Genomic DNA, 20,482 nt, shown 5'->3' with positions numbered 1-20,482 from the left:
AGTTTGTGTCATTATCCAGATGTACATAAGCATGATTACACAGTTACTAGGGGTGGGCTTTGATTATCGATTAAAATCGATTCTTGGATAACGTGATATCGATTCATTAAAATCCTGAATCATTTTTTTTATATAAATGTATTTTGCCCGAAATGCCAGAATCTCAGGTTAAACCTCACAAAATTTCAACAACCACCAAACAGCTAAAGCAGTAAATGAGAGCAGGAACACGGATTCTGCACAAAGATGTAAACACAAAGCGCGGAGCCTCCGACGGATCAGAAGCAGTGAGATGTCGCCTTTCTCACCCGACGGCTCGTACGTGGACATGGACACGGTCGGGGCTGAAAGCCGACAGCTCGCTGATTCTGATGTTTCGGCGGGTCCGCGCTTTGTGTTTACGCCCTGTTTGCGCCGATTCTAAAGCTGTTTGATCTCTCTCCAAACAATATTGACCGAACCAGCAGCAAACAAAGATTCAAACTACGCTTCACATAAACATCGTCATGAATTCCAAATGAATCATCACAATGCTTCGAACCATGAGTCGACCAGTTGGATGGAAAGCTTCAGTTCATCACAAGGCTTCATCTCACCATCACTACCAAGACGGACCACTATCTGAAACAACTTCAGTCAAGTGAGCACAGAGCAGAAGTACACAAGGGTGAAGGCTTATGAGAAGTGTTGGCACTGGGATCTGCAAAGTGTCATCTTAAGACTACTTGCAAGCAATTTATAAAGACCCACCCGGATGCCCTCCATGCTGTAAATATAAAGCATGTTCCAGACGACGGGCCTGCTCCCAGAGAAAATTATGTATTCAATCTGAATCAATGGTCAGGCTGCTACCTAGTACTGCTGTTAATATTTAATCAAGTACCATTTATATTGTCAGATAGACCCTATAAAATATCCTTGCTCTTATACACAGCAACTTTACCATTTCTGGTTCGGGACCACTGTCTTCAGCTGAGACTGAAGAAGTCTCTTGGATGAGTGACGAAACGTTTGTCCCACTGAAAACGCTACGTCCAGATGAACAGAATCAACTTCTGGGATTTCCTTACCTGGATGATTGAGCATGCATCAAGACATTACCCACAATTACTTAGGTACACGAGAACAAAGGCACAGCAAGTCAGTTTCTTACAGAGGAAGAAAAAAAATAATAATTATACAGCAATTAATTTTAAGCAGTGTGTAATTATTCAGAAAAAAACGGAAAGATACATCACATCTTTCTACATTTTATTTTTCATAGGATTCAGTTAATCTTTTACATACTGCCTGGACAAAAAGACAAAAATTTATGACTTATAATAAAAATATTTTTACTGCAACATAACAAAAAATGTAGGTTTGTGTCTTCATGGAGCAAAACACACTCACATCCTGTAAGAAAACACAGACCACTGAAAACATTAAATATATTCTTACCCACGTGTAATTTTCCACATACTGCCTGTTTAAAAGTGACACAAATTTATGAATTTACTTTTTTTACTGTAACATTAAAATTGCAGGAACGGTTGTGTCCTTCTGGAGCAAAACAGACTCACACAATATTGTAAGACAATAGAGCCCATTTAAAACACATTTCATGTGAGTTACAACAGAAGTGGCACAGCACTGACACTGATAATTACCTCACGATGAACAGCCAAATAAACAGTAACAGGTCTGACAGTTTGACCCAGAAGGTGAACTCTTCTGACATTTTGCTTTTCTTGTGATCAGATGATGGGAGTAATGTTTGCTCTGTATGCTGTTTGTGGACACAGCCAGTGAAGTTTAACTTGCTAAACTTGTGTTGGGATAACTAACTCCATAAGCTAAGATTTTGTAATCGCGGCTCGATCGCTTCACAACATTCATGATCTTCTCTTAAACTCTTTTTCTTTCCATCCTGTCTTGCAGCTCTATTGTCATCATCCTTTCCTGAGTATTGCCCTCTCTTTGAAAAAGGAAGAAGGGGCTCAGAATTGATGTAATCCTCCCCCCACCTTCAACCCAAGTATGTGTGGTAGTCACTGCTACCACACATACATGTCCTGAACCACGCTCACATACTTCTCTGTCACTTCTGACTTCATCATGCAGTACCACAGTGCCTCTTTTTGCACCCTTTCATGTTTTCACTAGATCTACAAAGACAGTGAAGCTCTGACTTTCTCAGGAAATTAAAGCTGAATTCTGTGAAGCCTGATCTCAAGCTTTTTAAGTTTGACGCAGCATCCAGAAGAACTTTTGTTCAGATCCCCTGTTTCTCCCACTGTGTTCAAATGAACCCTGTAAGGGTAATGTCCCATTGGTCTGCCCCTTTTCTCACAGGAGGACACTTTGTGGGTCTTTTGATGGCTCCATAGACTTTTGTAATGGATGAAAGACTTTCCACACTGACCACATACAAATGATTTAACTCCAGAGTGGGTGCGCTGATGTGATTTTAAGCCAGTCATGAGAGTAAAAGACTTTCCACAGTCACCACATACAAATTGTTTAGTACCAGAGTGGACGAGCTGATGTAATTTTAACCTTTCAATCTGAAGAAAAGCCTTTCCACAGTCACCACATACAAATGATTTAACTCCAGAGTGGATGCGCTGATGCATTTTTAACCTATCAATCGCAGTAAAAGACTTTCCACACTGATCACAGACAAATGATTTACCTCCAACATGGATCATATAATGTCTGTTAAAGTGAGTTTTTCGAGTAAAAGACTTTCCACACTGATCACAGTTGAAAGCTTTAAATTCAGTGTGGACGACCTGATGTGTTTTTAAGCTGGATCTATGAGTAAAGGTCTTCCCACATTGATCACAGCTGAATGATTTCACACCGGTGTGGATCAGCTGATGTGATTTTAAGTGACCAATCTGATTAAAAGACTTTCCACACAGATCACAGTTGAAAGCTTTAACTTCAGTGTGGACGACCTGATGTGCTTTTAAGCTGGATCTATGAGTAAAGGTCTTTCCACATTGATCACAGCTGAATGGTTTCACCCCTGTGTGGATCAGCTGATGTCTTTTTAAGTGAGCAATCTGAGTAAAAGACTTTCCACACTGATCACAGCTGAAAGCTTTAAATTTCGTGTGGACGACCTGATGTAATTTTAAGCTCCATCTATGAGTAAAGGTCTTCCCACATTGATCACAGCTGAATGGTTTCACCCCCGTGTGGATCAGCTGATGTGATTTCAAGTTACAAATCTGAGTAAAAGACTTTCCACACTGATCACAGCTGAATGGTTTCACACCGGTGTGGATCAGCTGATGTCTTTTTAAGCTGCATCTCTGAGTAAAGGTCTTTCCACATTGATCACATCTGAATGGTTTCACACCGGTGTGGATCAGCTGATGTGATTTTAAGCTACCAATCAGAGTAAAGGTCTTTCCACACTGATCACAGCTCAAGCTTCTGTCCTCCCCGTTGGCGCGCTTGCGTCTTCTGGGCTGCTTCATAGCGGGAAAAGTCTTTTCCACAGGGATCGCCGCTGGCTCATCTTTACCTGCTGGTGCTGGATGTTTTTGGTTGATGTCATCCATGTGCTGAGGTTTCGGCCTGCTTTCACTTCTTTCTCCTGTAATGACAAAGAACCCAAACAGTGATATCAGGTCTATACCTTCAGCTCATCCACAAGTGCCCCCTCTTACCTCACAAAGATAAACAGTTTCACCATCTGCCAAACGTCTCAGGTGCCTGGGGACGCTATGCTGTGGTAAATATTTGAAGTGAGCTCATTTTGGAGATAAAAGTAGTAAAAGTTCAACTTGTGAATAAAATATTGGCTCGTATGACTTCAAAGTTTTTTAGTTTTTACTTTGTTCAAATTTCAAGAACATCACACTTACAATGTGCAGTTCAGGTTGTATGTGTGAGAGCTGTACAACCAAATCCACACTGACTCAGATTTCCCTCTGATTAACCACGAGGGTGTCACAGTTATCAAAGTCTGCAGACACTGTCAGCTGCAATCAACACCTTTCATTATAATGCACAGGTGATGTTGTGGATAGGCGTAGCTTTGGGTCACGTGGTGGCGGTAATAGTAATAGTGATTGCTATATCACCTGTTCACGTCCCGAGGGAATTTTTGTGAATGAGTGGGTGATGGAGGAAGTCGACCATTGCTGACCGCTCAAGCTTAGAATGTTTTTTTGATCACTGTTTTTCTACAGATTTTAAGGATTTGATAACAAACAAAGAAGTTTTTAATCTGGAACTTTGACATACGTTTTGAACTGCGGGCGCGTCAACATTATTCCCCTATTCAGCTGCTCGGCGACTCAAAGGCTTGACAGTCGCCAATATTTGTCAGCAAAACGTGCGACGGCAATGGAGCCTCCCGCAATCAGCGCTGAATAAACGCCGACGGGAGCCCACACACCACCGCCACTACACCCATAAAATCGGCTAGTCTGACAGATAAGGAGAAGACGACGGTGGTATGTAAACTGTGTTTTTGTGCTGCGTGTTGTTTGTTTGAACGCAGTTTGGATTCTGACCATACGAAGATGTTTTTGTGACACGCCCACCGCTACGTTTGCTGTTGGATTTGGTGTGTGTGTTGTGTGCTGTGGCTCTGCAGGCGTTCAACTGAGTTTGAAGGAATCGCTGTTGCCTTTGTTTTGGATTTTGGCATGCTGCTTATGTTATGAGTGGATCGCAGGCTGCATCTGTTGTTGGAAAAACTGAAAAGGATAAAAGATTAATTTCCCTCACTGAGAAAGCTCTTGCAAACAAAATTGAAACCATCCAAACAGATCGGAAAAGGCATGTAAAAAAAATGAAAAGTGTTATTATGGCACTTAAAGAGCTAATGAAAGGTGATAAAAATCATTCACAAGTCAAAAAACAGTTTGATGAGTTAACACACCTGTTTAAGGATGCCAGTGCATTGCATGAATCTTTACTTTCTCTAATCTCATTTGATGAGAAAGATAAACAAAATACATGGTTCTCAAGCATCGCTAAATACAATAAAGGGTTTATGGAGGATGTTAAGATATGGCTTTCTGAAACTGATAAACGTTCGGGGAGGCCATCATCTGACAAAGCACAGTCACAGGAAACTTCCCTGGGAGGAGAAGTGGAGGTGCGAGAACACATTGGAAAATCAAGATGGCGGCGCGCACGGGTGCAGCTCTCCAGTTTGGTGCTCGTTTTTACTTTTAATGTGGATATTTTTGAATGTTTGCAACGCCGCCATCTCTTACAGTCGCCAGAACCTAATTGACCTAGGTTTTAAATATAGTTTGTCTGTTTCTGGCGACTATCAGCGAACACACAACATCCTGGAGGAGATAGCGAGACCGCTCGGGCTCAGACGCTAGGCTACGCAAACATCCACACCGGCCAGCACTTCCGAGCCTTTTCCTATCGAACGCCAGATCCATCACCCACAAATTGGACGAATTGGAGCTGCAGATAGCCACCACGAGCTTTGCACGTAACTGCAGCATTATTCTTATTACGGAGACGTGGCTTCACCCGCTGATTCCTGACGCTGCAGTCGAGTTAGCAGGCCGCACGCTACACCGGCATGACAGAAACAGCAACTCAGGTAAAAGCAGAGGAGGGGGGCTATGTGTTTACGTGCATAACGAGTGGTGTTGTAACAGCAGGATCATTCACACACACTGTTCTCCTGATTTGGAGGTTCTGGCAGTCTCGTACAGACCTTTTTACATCCTGAGGGAGTTTACAGTAGTCATTGTGATAGCTGTTTATATACCGCCGGATGCTAACGTTAGCACGGCTCTCAGCCTCTTGCTCAACACCATAAACAAACAACAGCTTGCCCACCCCGATGGGGTTTTTATTGTCGCCGGCGACTTTAACAAAGCGTGCCTAAAGACTGTGCTTCCTAAATTTGTCCAGTTTGTGGACTTTGCTACGAGAGGAGAACACACTTTGGACCATGTCTATAGAGATTGACAGACCATGTGACTTTCACGCATTGCATGCCGGGAACTCGTGGCAAAACAATCCAAGTACCGCATCAAATGCAAGCATTTGCAGCACCGCAAAACGTTCATTCTTCGGTTCCAATAAATTCTTGCTTTTTCTTTGCCCCCCAAAAAGGTATGTACAAAACGAAGGAGAACAATGCCGGTCCGTACAAAGACAGACTTGATGAAAAGTCAAAGAAAAGATACGAGGAAAAAAATCAAACCAGTGAAAGGGTTAGACCCTTACGAGCACACAGAGGGACAAAATACGTTAGCGTGCTGCCCAACTTTCACCACGCTCATATTTATAATTATACGGTTCTTGGAGTGAGTGCATACACTCGTGAAGTTTAGTAACTTCAGGTCACTGCAACAAACCCAGGTACAGTTTACCGACGGATGGGTACAGGACCTTGAAATGCACCGTGTAGAACGAAAGACCATCATACGTATCATAAGTTTACCAGTCTCACAAATCGTCTTCATAAATACACATTCGTTAACCGTTTATTAATAGGACCTTTGAGCTCAACGGTAATTAATTAGTAGTGGAAATAATTTCTGGTACGCATCACAGAAATGTAGCAGTGACAATAATATTGTATGCTGTAATCGTACTGGGCAATTAGTGATACAAAACAACTGTTTTATCCTGTGAATAAAAGTACATGTTTTTGTCAATGTACCATGGTAATAACAGAAGCGAAACGCAATATTGTGTCAGGACAATTTACTATTTATGCACAATAAACAAAGGAGCATAGCGCGACAATTTCTGTTCAGCGCCAGACTTGCTTGTAACCTATATCACCAATTATGTTAAGAAAAATGACGTATTAACTACAACAGAAGACTGACCTTTGTGGAAATGCTTGGAGCAGACTAACCTGTGAGCTGGAGTGTTCTGGGACGTTATATTTGGTCTTTGAATGGCTGCAATCCAGGCCACCCATCGCCTCTTTGTTGCTTCGGAAACATGGCTCGAACAATTTCTCTTCAACGACGTAATCCGATAACAACCGATCTCTTTACCCGTCGGCTTCCCGTGGCTGTCATGCGACCGGCTATTGCAGTTAATAATACAACAGCTTCTTGCCATTTTTTGTGTTTCTTTTTATCGCTGTATAACTGATTTCAATTGAAAGCCTGTGTGCGCTAGTACCTCTTGCCACGAGTTCCCAGAATTCTTTGCGGTTTTACCCCTGAATGACGTCACATTTTCAATCTCTATTCAAACATCAGGCATGCTTTCAGAGCGACACCCCTCCCCCACCTGGCTGGATCTGACCACCTCTGCATGTCCCTCACCCCCACCTACACCCCCCTGCTGAGAAAAACAAAGCCCCAGACAAAGACAATAAAAACCTGGCCTGAAGGAGCCCCTTTCTCAACTGCAGGACTGCTTCTCAACAACTGTATGGGATTTATTCTCCAGCCACAACCTCCAGGATTACACGGACACTGTACTCTCGTACATCAGGAACTGTGTTGACAATGTCACCGTCAACAAAAGGGTCAGGGTGTTTCCAAATCAAAAACCCTGGATGAATAGCAAAGTGCAATCCCTCCTAAAAAGCCGCAACACTGCCTTCAAGTCAGGGGACAGGGCTGCGTATAGGGCGGCCAGGGCAGACCTGAGTAGAGGCATCAGAAAAGCTAAGGCTGCCTATAGGAGGAGGATTGAAGATCACTTTGCCTACAACGACCCCAGAAAAATGTGGCAGGGGATCAATCACATTACCAACTACAGAAGCAATAACCAGGCGACATCTAGGACTGATGCCTCGCTGGCTGAGGATCTAAACCGTTTCTTCGCCCGCTTTAAGACGACCAGGCCCCCAGCTGCCACACCACTTCCACCCGCCCCCAGCACTGGCACACTAACACTCAGGGAGCATCAAGTGAGGTGTGTTCTAAGGTCAGTGAATCCCAGGAAGGCGGCAGGTCCTGATGGAATACATGGAAAGGTTCTCAGAGCATGTGCTGACGAACTGACCGGAGTCTTCACTAAAATCTTCAACCTTTCCTTGTCATCAAACACCGTCCCGCCCTGCCTCAAAACCTCCACCATCATCCCCATCGCCAAGAAGACAGCTGTGGCCAGCCCAAATGACTACAGGCCTGTTGCACTTACGCCTGTAGTGATGAAGTGCTTTGAGAGACTGGTCTGTCAGCACATCAGGGCCGGTCTGCCTCCTACTCTGGACCCCCACCAATTTGCCTACAGGACAAATCGATCCACCGAGGATGCTATCACCATAGCGCTCCACACTGCGCTGAGTCACCTGGAGCACAGAGGAAGCTATGTGAGAATGCTCTTCCTGGACTTCAGCTCAGCATTCAATCATATCATCCCGGAGATCCTGGTCCAGAAACTGTCTCACCTGGGACTCTCCACCCCCATCTGCCTCTGGATCAAGGACTTCCTGACAAATAGACCACAGTCTGTCAGACTCGGCCCCCACCTGTCCAGCACAATCACACTCAGCACCGGGTCTCCACAAGGATGTGTTTTGAGTCCCCTCCTGTTTACGCTCTACACATCCGACTGCTCCCCTACCCATCTCTCAAACACCATCATAAAGTTCGCGGATGACACCACTGTGCTTGGACTCATATCAAGGGGGGATGAGTCGGACTACAGAGATGAGGTCAACAGACTGACTAAGTGGTGTTCAGTTAACAACCTCCAACTGAACACCACGAAAACTAAAGAACTTATCTTGGACTTCAGGAAGGGCAGAGCAGACCCGGCCCCACTCTACATCCACGGGAACTGTGTGGAGAGGGTACACTCCATGAGGTTTCTGGGCGTGCACATCTCTGATGACCTCTCCTGGACTGCAAATACCACGGCGGTGGTTAAAAAGGCCCAGCAGCGTCTCCACTTTCTGAGAGTGCTCAAGAGGAACAACCTGGAGGAGAGGCTGCTGGTGACATTTTACAGAGCCACCATAGAGAGCATCCTAACGTACGGCATAACATCATGGTATGCAGGGTGCTCAGCTGCGGACAGGAAAGTACTGCAGAGGGTCATCAACACAGCCCAGAAGATCACTGGCTGCTCTCTGCCCAGCCTGGAGGTCACTGCAAACTCTCGGTACCTCAGCAGAGCTGGCAATATCATCAAGGACTACTCTCACCCCAGCAATCAACTGTTTGAACTACTACCGTCAGGCCGACGGTACAGGTCACATAAAACCAGGACAAACAGATTCAGGGATAGCTTCTTTCCCAGAGCTATCACCGTAGTAAATAAGCACAAAAACAATTTAACCTTAGCTAGTCCATACCGTCACTGTCATTATATTATGCTGCTATTCATGCTGTCATTATATTAATGCTGCTATCCTGTATATATTGTACATACTATTGTTTGAGTACTTACGATTGGTTTTTTTTGTACTTTTTATATTTTACATTTTTATTTATTATTGAAACTTGCACCAAGGGAGTGGCACTCCAATTTCGTTGTACTCTGTATAATGACAATAAAGGCTATTCTATTCTTTTTTTAAAAGAACCTCAATCATCTCTTAATCCCCAGAATGATGTTAATGATGACGTGTTGCCATCCGACAGTGTGTCAAATCAAGGCAGTAGGTCAAGCTCAAGAGTATCATCTACTTCATCTGCACGTCTCAGGGCAGAAGCTGAAATGGCCGCCTTGCTCGCACGTCAACATGTGCTGAAAGAAAAACACTCTCTTGAAGAACAAGAGGAACAACTGAGGAGAAAGAACAACTTCAGCTTGAAGCAGATATAGCTGCAACTGTTGCAAAGGTGAACGTGCTGAGAACTGGATCCACTATGCAGAGCGTCACTTCACGGAAATCTAATGGAATGGAATCATATTTTAAAACAAAGGGAAACAGCCTTGAAATTCTTAATGCGGATGCAGAGACTTTTGTTCCACAGACGCTTACAAAAGGAAATGCAATCACTGGGAATGCAGAGCTTCAAGTAAAAACAGTGCAACAGAATATGAAAAGGGAAAGGCCTGCACCCGCTCTTATGGGCCTTCTGACGCTTTTGGATCAATTCCACCTTTGCCTAAGCCACAAGCTGCTCATCCAGTAGCCAATGAAAATCTGTTGTCCATTATGGAAAAACAAAATGAATTAACTTGTATGTTGGTCCATCAGCAAAGTCTTTCTTCACTGCCCAAAAGGGAGATTCAAACCTTTGATGGTGACCCTTTACATTTTCCGGCTTTTATGCGCTCGTTTGAACAGGTCATAGAAGCAAAGACTGGCGATGCTGGCGACTGCCTGCATTATCTTGCAAAGTACACCAAGGGGCAGCCCAATGAACTTGTTAAAAGCTGTCAACATATGTCTGGAAGTGCTGGATATGTAAAGGCAAAGACTCTGCTGTATGAGCACTTTGGGAATGGACATGTGATTGCATCTGCTTATTTGAACAAAGTTCACTCATGGCCACTGATTAGATCGGAAGATAGAAAAGCTCTTCAGGCATATTGTTTGTTCTTACGTGGATGCTGCAATGCAATGGAAGAGATTAATGATCTCTCTGAATTAAATACACCTGCCAATATGCTTGCTGTGATTAGAAGACTGCCATATAAGTTAAAAGACAAATGGCGAACAGTAGCATGTGACACTCAGGAGAGGCAACATCGCAGAGCCGCATTCATTGACATTGTTTCCTTCCTTGAGCGTCAAGTTAAAATTGCAACAGATCCTGTCTTTGGAAATCTATGTGACGTTCCAGCAACACATCTAACAGCCAAGGGCAGCAATGGAGGGAAACGTTCTCCACATCTAAGAGCTAAAGGAAGTAGCTTCGCCACAACAGTCTCTGATGTCGAGAGACAGAATCAGACAGGGGCTCAAGATCGTCACAGCACTGTGAAGGCTTGTTTTTTCTGCAAAGGCAGACACACACTGGAGTCATGTGCTCTGCTTGATAAGAAACCTCATAATAAGAATATTTCTTTTCTTAAAAAGAATAGCATCTGTTTTGGCTGTTTGTATACTGGGCACATAAACAAAGAATGCAGAAAACGCCTTTCATGTAAAATCTGTGGTCTCCGACATGCAAGTATACTCCATATCCACCACAAAGAGAAGAATGAAGTCAAACCTAATAATGAGGCAGATAACATTCCTGTTACGATCCAGACTAGTGGTCTTACTGGGGCCGGTGAACAGGACTGCAAGCTTGTCATTGTGCCAGTTAAAGTAAAATCAAAGAGAGGTCAAAGAATAGTGGAAACGTATGCCTTTCTGGACCAAGGGAGTTCAGCATCCTTTTGTACAGTGGGTCTTATGGACAAGCTGAATATTGCTGGGAGGAGGACAAAGATTCTCCTGCGCACCATGGGACAGGAGAAAGTGGTGGACAGTTTCATTGTACCTGAACTTGAAGTTGCTGGATTGGACAGTGACATGTACTGTGATATGCCTAACCTCTTCACTCAGCATAAAATGCCTGTAGATATTGGTAACATCCCAAATCAACAGGACCTGGATGACTGGCCACATTTGAAGCATGTTCATTTGCCAGAAATTAAGGCCAATGTGGAGCTTTTGATTGGCATGAATATGCCCAGAGCTCTAGAACCTTTGGAGGTCATCCGGAGTGTAGGTGATGGACCTTTTGCCATTAGGACTGCGCTTGGCTGGACAGTGAATGGGCCACTTAATCGAGAATGCTGTGGAAGGCCAGGATGTTTGGCAACAGTTACTGCCAACAAAGTTTCTGCTGTCAACCTGGACAAGCTATGGAAACAGCAGTTCAAGATGGACTTTCCAGAGAGCAGCGATGATGAACAGATGGGGCTGTCAAAGGAAGACTTGAAGTTCCTGGAATTGGCCAGCAAGACGGTGACTTTGGGGGATGGGCACTACAGCATTGCCCTGCCACTGAAAGACCGAGACATAAGAATGCCTGACAACCGTGCAATCGCTGAGCAACGAGCCTTAGGTTTGAAGAAAAGGTTAATCAGAGATAAAGACTTTCACAAAGACTACACTGCCTTCATGACAGATCTCATATCTAAAGGATATGCAAAGAGTGCCAGTCGCAGAATTAGAGCGCAGTGATTGGAAGCTTTGGTATATCCCTCACCATGGGGTTTACCATCCTACCAAGGGGAAGATGCGGGTCGTCTTTGACTGTGCAGCATCATTCCAGGGTGTCTCTCTTAATGCGCAGCTCCTGAGTGGTCCTGACTTAACAAACGGTTTGGTTGGCGTACTGACGAGGTTCAGAAAAGAGCCTATTGTTTTGATGTCTGACATCGAGGCTATGTTTCACCAGGTGCATGTGCCAGAGGAAGATGCTGACCTTTTGAGGTTTCTTTGGTGGCCCGGTGGTGATTTCAATCAGAGCATGCAGGAGTACAGGATGGGTGTTCATTTGTTTGGGGCAACGTCCTCTCTGAGCTGTGCTAACTACGCCCTGCGGAAATGCGCAGAGGACAACAAAGCATACTTCAGCCAGCAGGTGATTGACACCATTCTGTATAGTTTTTATGTGGATGACTGCCTTGCTTCAATATGCTCTGAAGAAGAAGCCATCAATCTTTACTCAGACCTCAGAGACATTTGCACCAAGGGTGGTTTCCACTTAACAAAGTGGATCAGCAATAGCCGCAGCGTTTTGGCAGTTATACCTGAGGAGGAAAGAGCAAATGAAGTTAAGGACCTAGACCTGGATTGTGACCTTTTACCTACTGAGCGGGCATTGGGAGTGAAGTGGTGCCTGCAGTCAGATGCATTTAAGTTCTGCATATCCATCCCAAACAGACCATTGACTCGGAGAGCGATCCTATCCACAGTAAGCGCCTTCTATGACCCTCTGGGGTTCCTTGCTCCTGTTATCTTCACAGCCAAGAGAATCCTTCAAGATCTGTGCCAGAGGGGGATAGGATGGGATGATGCTATACCATCAGCAGTTGCTCAAGAGTGGAAAAGCTGGGTAGAAGAATTGCATCTGTTTTAACAACATCAGCACGGGACGATGTTTAAAACCTTCTGATTTTGGACAGACGACCACTGCTCAGTTGCACCACTTTGCAGATGCGAGTGAGTGAGAAGGGCTATGGGGCTACGTTACCTACCTGTTGCTGTACAACAGTTGCTCACAGATGCACAGTTCCTTCATAATGGGAAAATCCAGGGTGGCACCTTTAAAACCAGTCACAATCCCTCGCATGGAATTGACGGCAGCAGTGGTAGCAGTTTGCATGGATAGAATGTGGAGGAGGGAGTTGAGACTACCTCTCCTAAACTGTCTTTTGGACGGACAGCACCGCAGTGTTGAAATATATAAACAATGAGACTTCCAGGTTCCGTGTTTTTGTGGCGAACAGAGTGTCAGAAATCCTCAAGGCTTCTAGTGCCTCCCAATGGAGGTATGTGAACACCACACATAACCCTGCGGACCTTGCCTCCAGAGGTATGAAGGCAGAGACCTTTTTACGTGACACTGAATGGATATCTGGTCCTGCATTTCTTACACAGCCAGAGAACAATTGGCCTGTGAACCCAGAAAACTTGCAAGAACTTCCACATGAAGATCCTGAAGTTAAGGTGTCCGCTGCCATCGAGGTCTTACAAGCACACGATGATGATCATCCTCTGACCCTTTTAATCCATCGTGCCTCATCCTGGACTCGTCTCATCAGGGTGATGGGTTGGATTTTGAGGTTCAAGACATTGCTATTGCATCGCAAGAAGATACATTTCCAGTCTGCATCTGATACAATTCAGTCTGAAGATGCTCAACATAAGGTTGATTTCCGGCATGGCTTTCTTTCATTGGGAGAGATTGAGTATGCTGAGATGCAAATAATTAAGTTCTGTCAGAGGAAAAGATATACTGAAGAAATTTCTCGTCTCCACAGGGGAGAGTCTGTGAAACGAAGCAGTAGGGCTGGGCGATATATCAAAAATTTATCGTTACCGAAATTTATGACTCATCGACGTCATTTTGCCCATGTCGGTAAATTCGGTATTTAAAAAAAAGAAGAAAAAGGCATGTGCAGGTTGGCGATGTTCATGTCCCTTTAAGACGCTGTGCTACGTTACAGACTTGACGGGGTGGAGTCACATGACTCTACTACCTGTAACAAGACGAGACACGGGTGAACAAATGGAGGACGATTTAAATGTTGAAGCAGCAGCGACGGAGGTAGAGCTGGTGGAAGAGGAAGAGGAGACGCTTGTTAACAAAAAAAATGCATCATCAATCGTTTGGCAACATTTTGGATTCAACAAGGATGATATTGATCAAAAAATTGTTAAATGTAAACTCTGCAAAAAGACTGTTGCGTCAAGTCAAGGTAACACAACCAACCTCTTCCACCACCTGCAGCACAACCATGTGATTCAATTCGAAGACATAAAAAAAAGCTCAAAGCGAGAAGAGATTAGGAGGACCAGCAAAAACGTCTTCCTCCACCAGGCAGCGGTCAATAACCGAAGCATTTGCTAGTACTCAACTATATGAGCGAACTTCAAAAAGATGGCAAGAAATCACAAATGCTATAGGCTACCACATAGCAAAAGACATGGCTCCTATTGCTACAGTGGAACGCAACGGGTTCAGACACTTCATGAAAATAATTGACAAGAGATACGAACTCCCATCATGAAAATATTTTTCAAAAACTATCATTCCCAGCATGTACAGCACAGAGAGGGAAAAGGTTGCTGCTGAATTGAGATACGTTAAGCACGTTGCAGCCACATCCGATCTCTGGTCCAGCCGTACAATGGAGCCGTATATTAGTCTTACAGTTCATTACATCGACAACAAATGGGAGCTGCTCGAGACGGCCTATTTTCCATCTGATCACACGGGGGAGATGGTTGGACAGGGGTTGAGAGCGATGCTGTCTGCATGGGACAGTCACATGGCAGTGCTTAGTATTTATTATAGTTTTTTCTGTGTTCAATTGACATTTGTGTTTGTGACATTATTTGTTTACAAGTTATAGTACCTCAAGGCCTTAGCAGAGATAGGCCTTTGTCCATGATGGCATTACATTTGCACAATCATTGTTTACTTTGTGAATAGCCAATGTGAAACATATTTATTATTAAACTATTTTGTTTACAAGGGATACACATTTTTTAGAGAGCATGGTTACATATTGTATCCTACACTTTTTATTTTGTTCAGTTAATAAATCTTAACCACTAAAGTACTTACTACTATTGTCTTCATTTATTTTCAGTGACATTTTACAGTCCTTTAAAGTGGTAATAATATAATTGCAATGAATAGGTCTAGGGGGAATAATATTATCAAAATAACTGGAGGAACTATACTGCCTGCCACAGCCCCATCAAATGAAAAAAAAACAAAAAAAAAAACGTTTGTTTTTTTGGCACTTGGGGTGGTTATCGTCCATTTATCGTTATCGAGGTTAACTGCTCAATTTATCGTGATATTGATTTTAGGCCATATCGCCCAGCCCTACGAAGCAGCCACATATATAAGTTGAATCCTGTTTTGGAGGATGATGTGCTGGGGGTTGCCGGACGTCTCAGTAGGGCTGTCATGTCAGAAGATTCCAAGCATCCTGTCATAATCGCTAAAGAGCTTCACATTTCTAATCTCATTCTACAGCATATTCATAAAGAGGTGGGTCATGGTGGAAGGAACCACATACTCTCAAAGCTGCATCAAAAATACTGGATTCCTGGTGCTGATACTTTGATTCGAAGCATCATGTCGAGGTGTGTGACCTGCAGAAGGTTTCATGGAGCTGCAGGCCAGCAGCAGATGGCTGAGTTGCCTGAAAGCAGAGTGACCCCTGAGAAACCCCCATTTAGCTTTGTTGGAGTAGACTATTTTGGTCCATTTGAAGTGAAGCGTGGGAGATGTCTTGTGAAGCGGTATGGTGTTATTTTTACTTGTTTGGCAATTAGAGCAGTACATATTGAGGTTGCCTCATCTCTTGACACTGACTCTTTCATTAACGCCTTACGACGTTTCATCGCAAGACGAGGTCAGGTACAAGAACTGCGCTCAGACAATGGGACTAACTTTGTGGGCGCAGAGCGCGAGCTGAGACGAGCTATGGAACAGTGGAATCAGGAAAAGATCTCTGATGCTGTGTCTTTGAAGGGAGTGAAATGGATCTTTAATCCTCCAACTGGATCGCATCATGGCGGAGCATGGGAGCGGTTGATTCGTTCTGTCAGAAAGGTCCTTAATTCCACTCTCCAAACACAGCATTTGGACGAGGAAGGGCTCCAAACTGCTCTTTGTGAAGTGGAGTCAATCCTCAACAGTAGACCCATTACGCTGGAATCCACTGATCCAAATGATTTGGAAGCATTAACACCAAACCATCTCCTTCTTCTCAAGTCCAACCCGTCTTTACCACCTGGCCTGTTCCGGAGGGACGATCTCTACGCACGTAAACGATGGAGGCAAGTTCAATATATATCTGACCTGTTTTGGAAAAGATGGACTAAAGAGTACTTGCCACAACTTCAGCAGCACCAGAAATGGGGAAGGATTAAACGCAACTTTGTTCCTGGAGATGTGGTCCTTATAGTGGATGATTCTGCACCTCGTGGTTCCTGGATCATTGGGAGAGTCACCGGAGCTGCACCAGATGAAAAGGGGCTTGTGCGTCAGGTCTGGATTAAGACCCCAACCAGCCATGTGTGCAGACCCGTCACAAAGATATGCCTTCTTCAGGAGGCCTCTGACCCATGACGATGACATTTTTGACACAGAGTGACATAACTAACTTTGAATTGACTTTAATGTTATGAGATGTACATCACAGACTGACTATATTTAGGCTAAGTGCTGGTAACCTCCGGCCTATGAATGACTGACCGTGTGCAGACAGAAGAAAAGAAGAGAAGAAATGAGAAAATAACTTTGGTGGACTTTTGAGTATGTTATGTTGTCTCACTGGGTGTCTGTGATGTGATGAAGTGTGTGTCGTGAGTTATGGTGTTGGATGTGTAATTATTACTGTAAGAATGTAATAATTAGGGGCCGGAATGTTGTGGATAGGCGTAGCTTTGGGTCACGTGGTGCCGGTAATAGTAATAGTAATAGTGATTGCTATATCACCTGTTCACATCCCGAGGGAATTTTTGTGAATGAGTAGGTGATGGGGGAAGTCGACTTTTGCTGACCGCTCAAGCTTAGAATGTTTTTTTGATCACTGTTTTTCTACGGATTTTAAGGATTTGATAACAAATAAAGAAGTTTTTAATCTGGAACTTTGACATACGTTTTGAACTGCGGGCGCGTCAACATTATTCCCCTATTCAGCTGCTCGGCGACTCAAAGGCTTGACAGTCGCCAATAGGTGAGTTATAATGCATCTCCACTAGAAGATGGTCCCCTGTTATCTACTTTTACACAGGCAAGCGTGGGTGAGAGTCTACAGCATTCTACCCCCCAAGGACACGTAGTCTAATGCCTTTATTTTTCAGGGCCATGTCCACTTAATACTACACTATATGGTTATATGGCATTTTAGTTCATATACAGCATAGAATTGAGGCACTTCAAATATTTTCATCTCAACACCTCCTCCCTGGAGATAAGGAGAAGGAGTCTCACTATCTGCCTAATGTCTCATGGTGCCTGGGAGTGTCAGTCCAACTCACTCACAATACCCATCTGTGTGTGGAATAACCTGTGAAATACATATTTGATGTTTTCCTATATGTAGAACAAAGTCGTACAAAATGTACTATAGATATTACTAAAGTGATATTGTCAAAACATATGATCAACACATAAAATAAAGAAATGTCCATCACAAGAGTTAGCAGCTTACACAAGACGTCAGAAAGACTATGAAAGAAGAGAAGTGGAAAAGGAAAACAGAGGATTTTTAATGAAGTCATGATCACTCCACAGACATCACCTTCATATGAAGGGAAACAAAGAGTGTAACTCAAATGATAAAACATTAAGGTACTGAGGCAGACAAACAGAGAGGCTAAACAGAAGGCAGAAATCAAACCAAAGTGAGCTAAGAGAGAGAGACCCTGTAGAAAATGATAAAGTTAAGCAACCAATGTAGTTATAATTGACTTACTCTGGATCTCCTCTCAGACTCAGGAGGGGGCGAGCGGGCCGGCTTTGTAGTTGGAGTCGGACCAGCAGAGACAATGGGCTCACTGACCTCCACTCCCCAAGTCAGTCACCACGAGGACAAGTTCTTTGTTTAGAGATGATTTAATCCAAGCTCACCAACAACATCACTCAGCTGTCCTCGTCAGAACTAATGAAATAAAAGCAGTTACATTTAGAAACGTCAGTTTACTAAACATAAAAATATTGCTCTTTTAGCCTCGCTGACATGTTCTGTAAAGATTAAATGACTTAAATCATCACGTGGTTTACAAAAACACATTGTTAATCTCAGCAAATAAGTGCGCATCCAGAAATAACTGTTTTATCTCGTTTGATATGGAAACTTAAAATTACAAAGACACACTGAACGCACCTTCCTACCAGCTGTAACCTAACAGGAGAACATACGTTCGTCTTCGCAGCTGCAATACATACCTGACAAAAAGCCGTTCATCATTTAGATTTAACACGACGCTTCTCCACAATACTTTGATGCGGGTTCTTCAAAAAGTGCCCATTTTTAAAACGGCGGAAAGACACAGCAAAGAGCACAGTACGCACACCCCTTCTTCTTCGTCTCCTCCCCTGCTGCTTCTTCTTCTTCTTCTTAAGTTATATTGGCGGTTTGCAAACAATAAAATGGTGCGTTACCGCCACCAACTGGTATGGAGTGTCGACCCTCAAGCCCTCCCCAAATGTTTACTCTCTTTTAAAAACTGGAATAAAGCCTGATAACTAGTGATGTGTCCTGTGTGTCGAAGCTTCGATACCTGTGTCGGGTAATCTCGGCGAGTTTTTGTGAAGCGCTTATCGAGGCTCGCTTTGATTACGTATGCAGTGACGTTCGAGGCCTCGCGGCAGTCCGTACCATGTGACTGATTCAGTAACTGGCTCGCCGGTTCGCGCCAGATTCAGTTCAGTTCATTTTTATTTCAAACATTTCAAACATGTGCCTTCACAATCATTACAAAATATCATTCCATTATTTGTTTGAAAAGGAGTAGGCAGAAGTATTTACTTATTTGTCCCTACCCCCTCAAGTTCAATAAATTTATTTGAATAAAATGGGCAGCAAAATACAGCTGATTTCCCCATCAGTGTTGTTGAACAGATTATGTACGTGTTACATAGTTAATTGAGCATTTCTTTTTCAATGGAACCAGCAAGGAAGAGATTTTTTTTTATCTCATCTCTTCTAATAAAGTATGCACACAGTACTAAATATCACAAATGATTAGTACCACAATATAAATAAACAACACTACAGATCCTATAATCTGATTTCTGTCTTTTAGTTTTTTAAAAAGTGAAGCGCCACACACTAGTTTGTGTCATTATCAAAATGTACATAAGCACAATTACACAGTTACTAGGGGTGGGTTTTGATTATCGATTAAAATCGATTCTTGGATAACGTCATATCGATTCATTAAAATCCTGAATCATTTTTTTTATATAAATGTATTTTGCCTGAAATGCCAGAATCTCAGGTTAAACCTCACAAAATTTCAACAACCACCAAACAGCTAAAGCAGTAAATGAGAGCAGGAACACGGATTCTGCACAAAGACGTAAACACAAAGCGCGGAGCCTCCAACGGATCAGAAGCAGTGAGATGTCGCCTTTCTCACCCAACGGCTCATACGGGGACGCGGTCGGGGCTGAAAGCCGACAGCTCGCTGATTCTGTTTCGGCGGGGCCGCGCTTTGTGTTTACGCTCTTTTTGCTCAAGTTCTGAAGCTGCAGGTTTTATCTCTCTCCAAACAATATTGACCGAACCAGCAGCAAAAGAAGATCCAAATTACGCTTCACATGGAAGAAATAAACATGATAATTATCTCGTTTGGCTCTCAGCGAAGGCGGTCGCACTTTTTCTCCTCTCCTCTCCCTTATCTTCCCTGCTTAGCTCCTCATGTCCTTGTCTTGTCTCGTGTTTTTTATTACTTTTCCCTGGAACATTCTCTCACAGTCTGTTCTCTAAAACCTAAAAGAGGAATTATGGATTGGATCAACTGGTCCCTAAATGCAATTGACACCCCTTTCTCAACGAGAAGTCTGGGCTTGGGTGAGCCTGAGTGCTGAAGATATCTACCTATTCGGAACCATGGGTTCTGGCTGATCGGAGCTGGCTTGGCCCTGGCTTATCGAAGAATTAAGAAAGTGGAACCGGCTGTTCAAACCCCCACAAGGCTGCCCACTGGGATTGGAATGATGGGAGAGGCGTGAGTTTCTCAAATGGGCTCATTGAGTCAGCACGGATAAAATCTTGGAGAGGCTACAGCTGCTGTGAATACTCAGAACAAGATTTCTGACTGCAGACTGGATACATCTCGGAAAGGCTAGCTCGGAATAACATCTCTGGGCACAAATTGGATGATATCTCGGGGAGGAACACTGCCGTGAGTTCTCAGAAATCGGCTCCTTGAGCA

The 20,482-nt window shown here is 43.7% G+C and overlaps 1 protein-coding gene across 1 annotated transcript; it reads right to left on the bottom strand.

The window, feature by feature from the left end:
* Positions 1-1,238: 1,238 nt before the first annotated feature.
* On the bottom strand, positions 1,239-18,791 carry LOC146380751 (uncharacterized). The gene is made up of 3 exons (XM_084940108.1): positions 18,489-18,791; positions 18,016-18,201; positions 1,239-3,589 (listed from the first exon to the last, which is right to left on the bottom strand). Exon 3 carries the CDS (start codon positions 3,552-3,554, stop codon positions 2,184-2,186), a length of 1,371 nt encoding a protein of 456 aa, XP_084796234.1. The 5' UTR covers positions 3,555-3,589; positions 18,016-18,201; positions 18,489-18,791; the 3' UTR covers positions 1,239-2,183.
* Positions 18,792-20,482: the final 1,691 nt, after the last annotated feature.

Source organism: Perissodus microlepis, chromosome 9 (assembly GCF_051167445.1).
Source record: "Perissodus microlepis isolate ML-2025 ecotype Zambia chromosome 9, ASM5116744v1, whole genome shotgun sequence".
Taxonomy (NCBI): Eukaryota; Metazoa; Chordata; class Actinopteri; order Cichliformes; family Cichlidae; genus Perissodus; species Perissodus microlepis.
The sequence above is the reverse complement of the archived record's forward strand: the minus strand, read 5'-3'. Positions and strand labels throughout refer to the sequence as shown.

Coding starts and splice junctions, on each gene's coding strand:
- LOC146380751 (XM_084940108.1), bottom strand. CDS start 3,554: ATGGATGACATCAACCAAAAACATCCAGCACCAGCAGGTAAAGATGAG.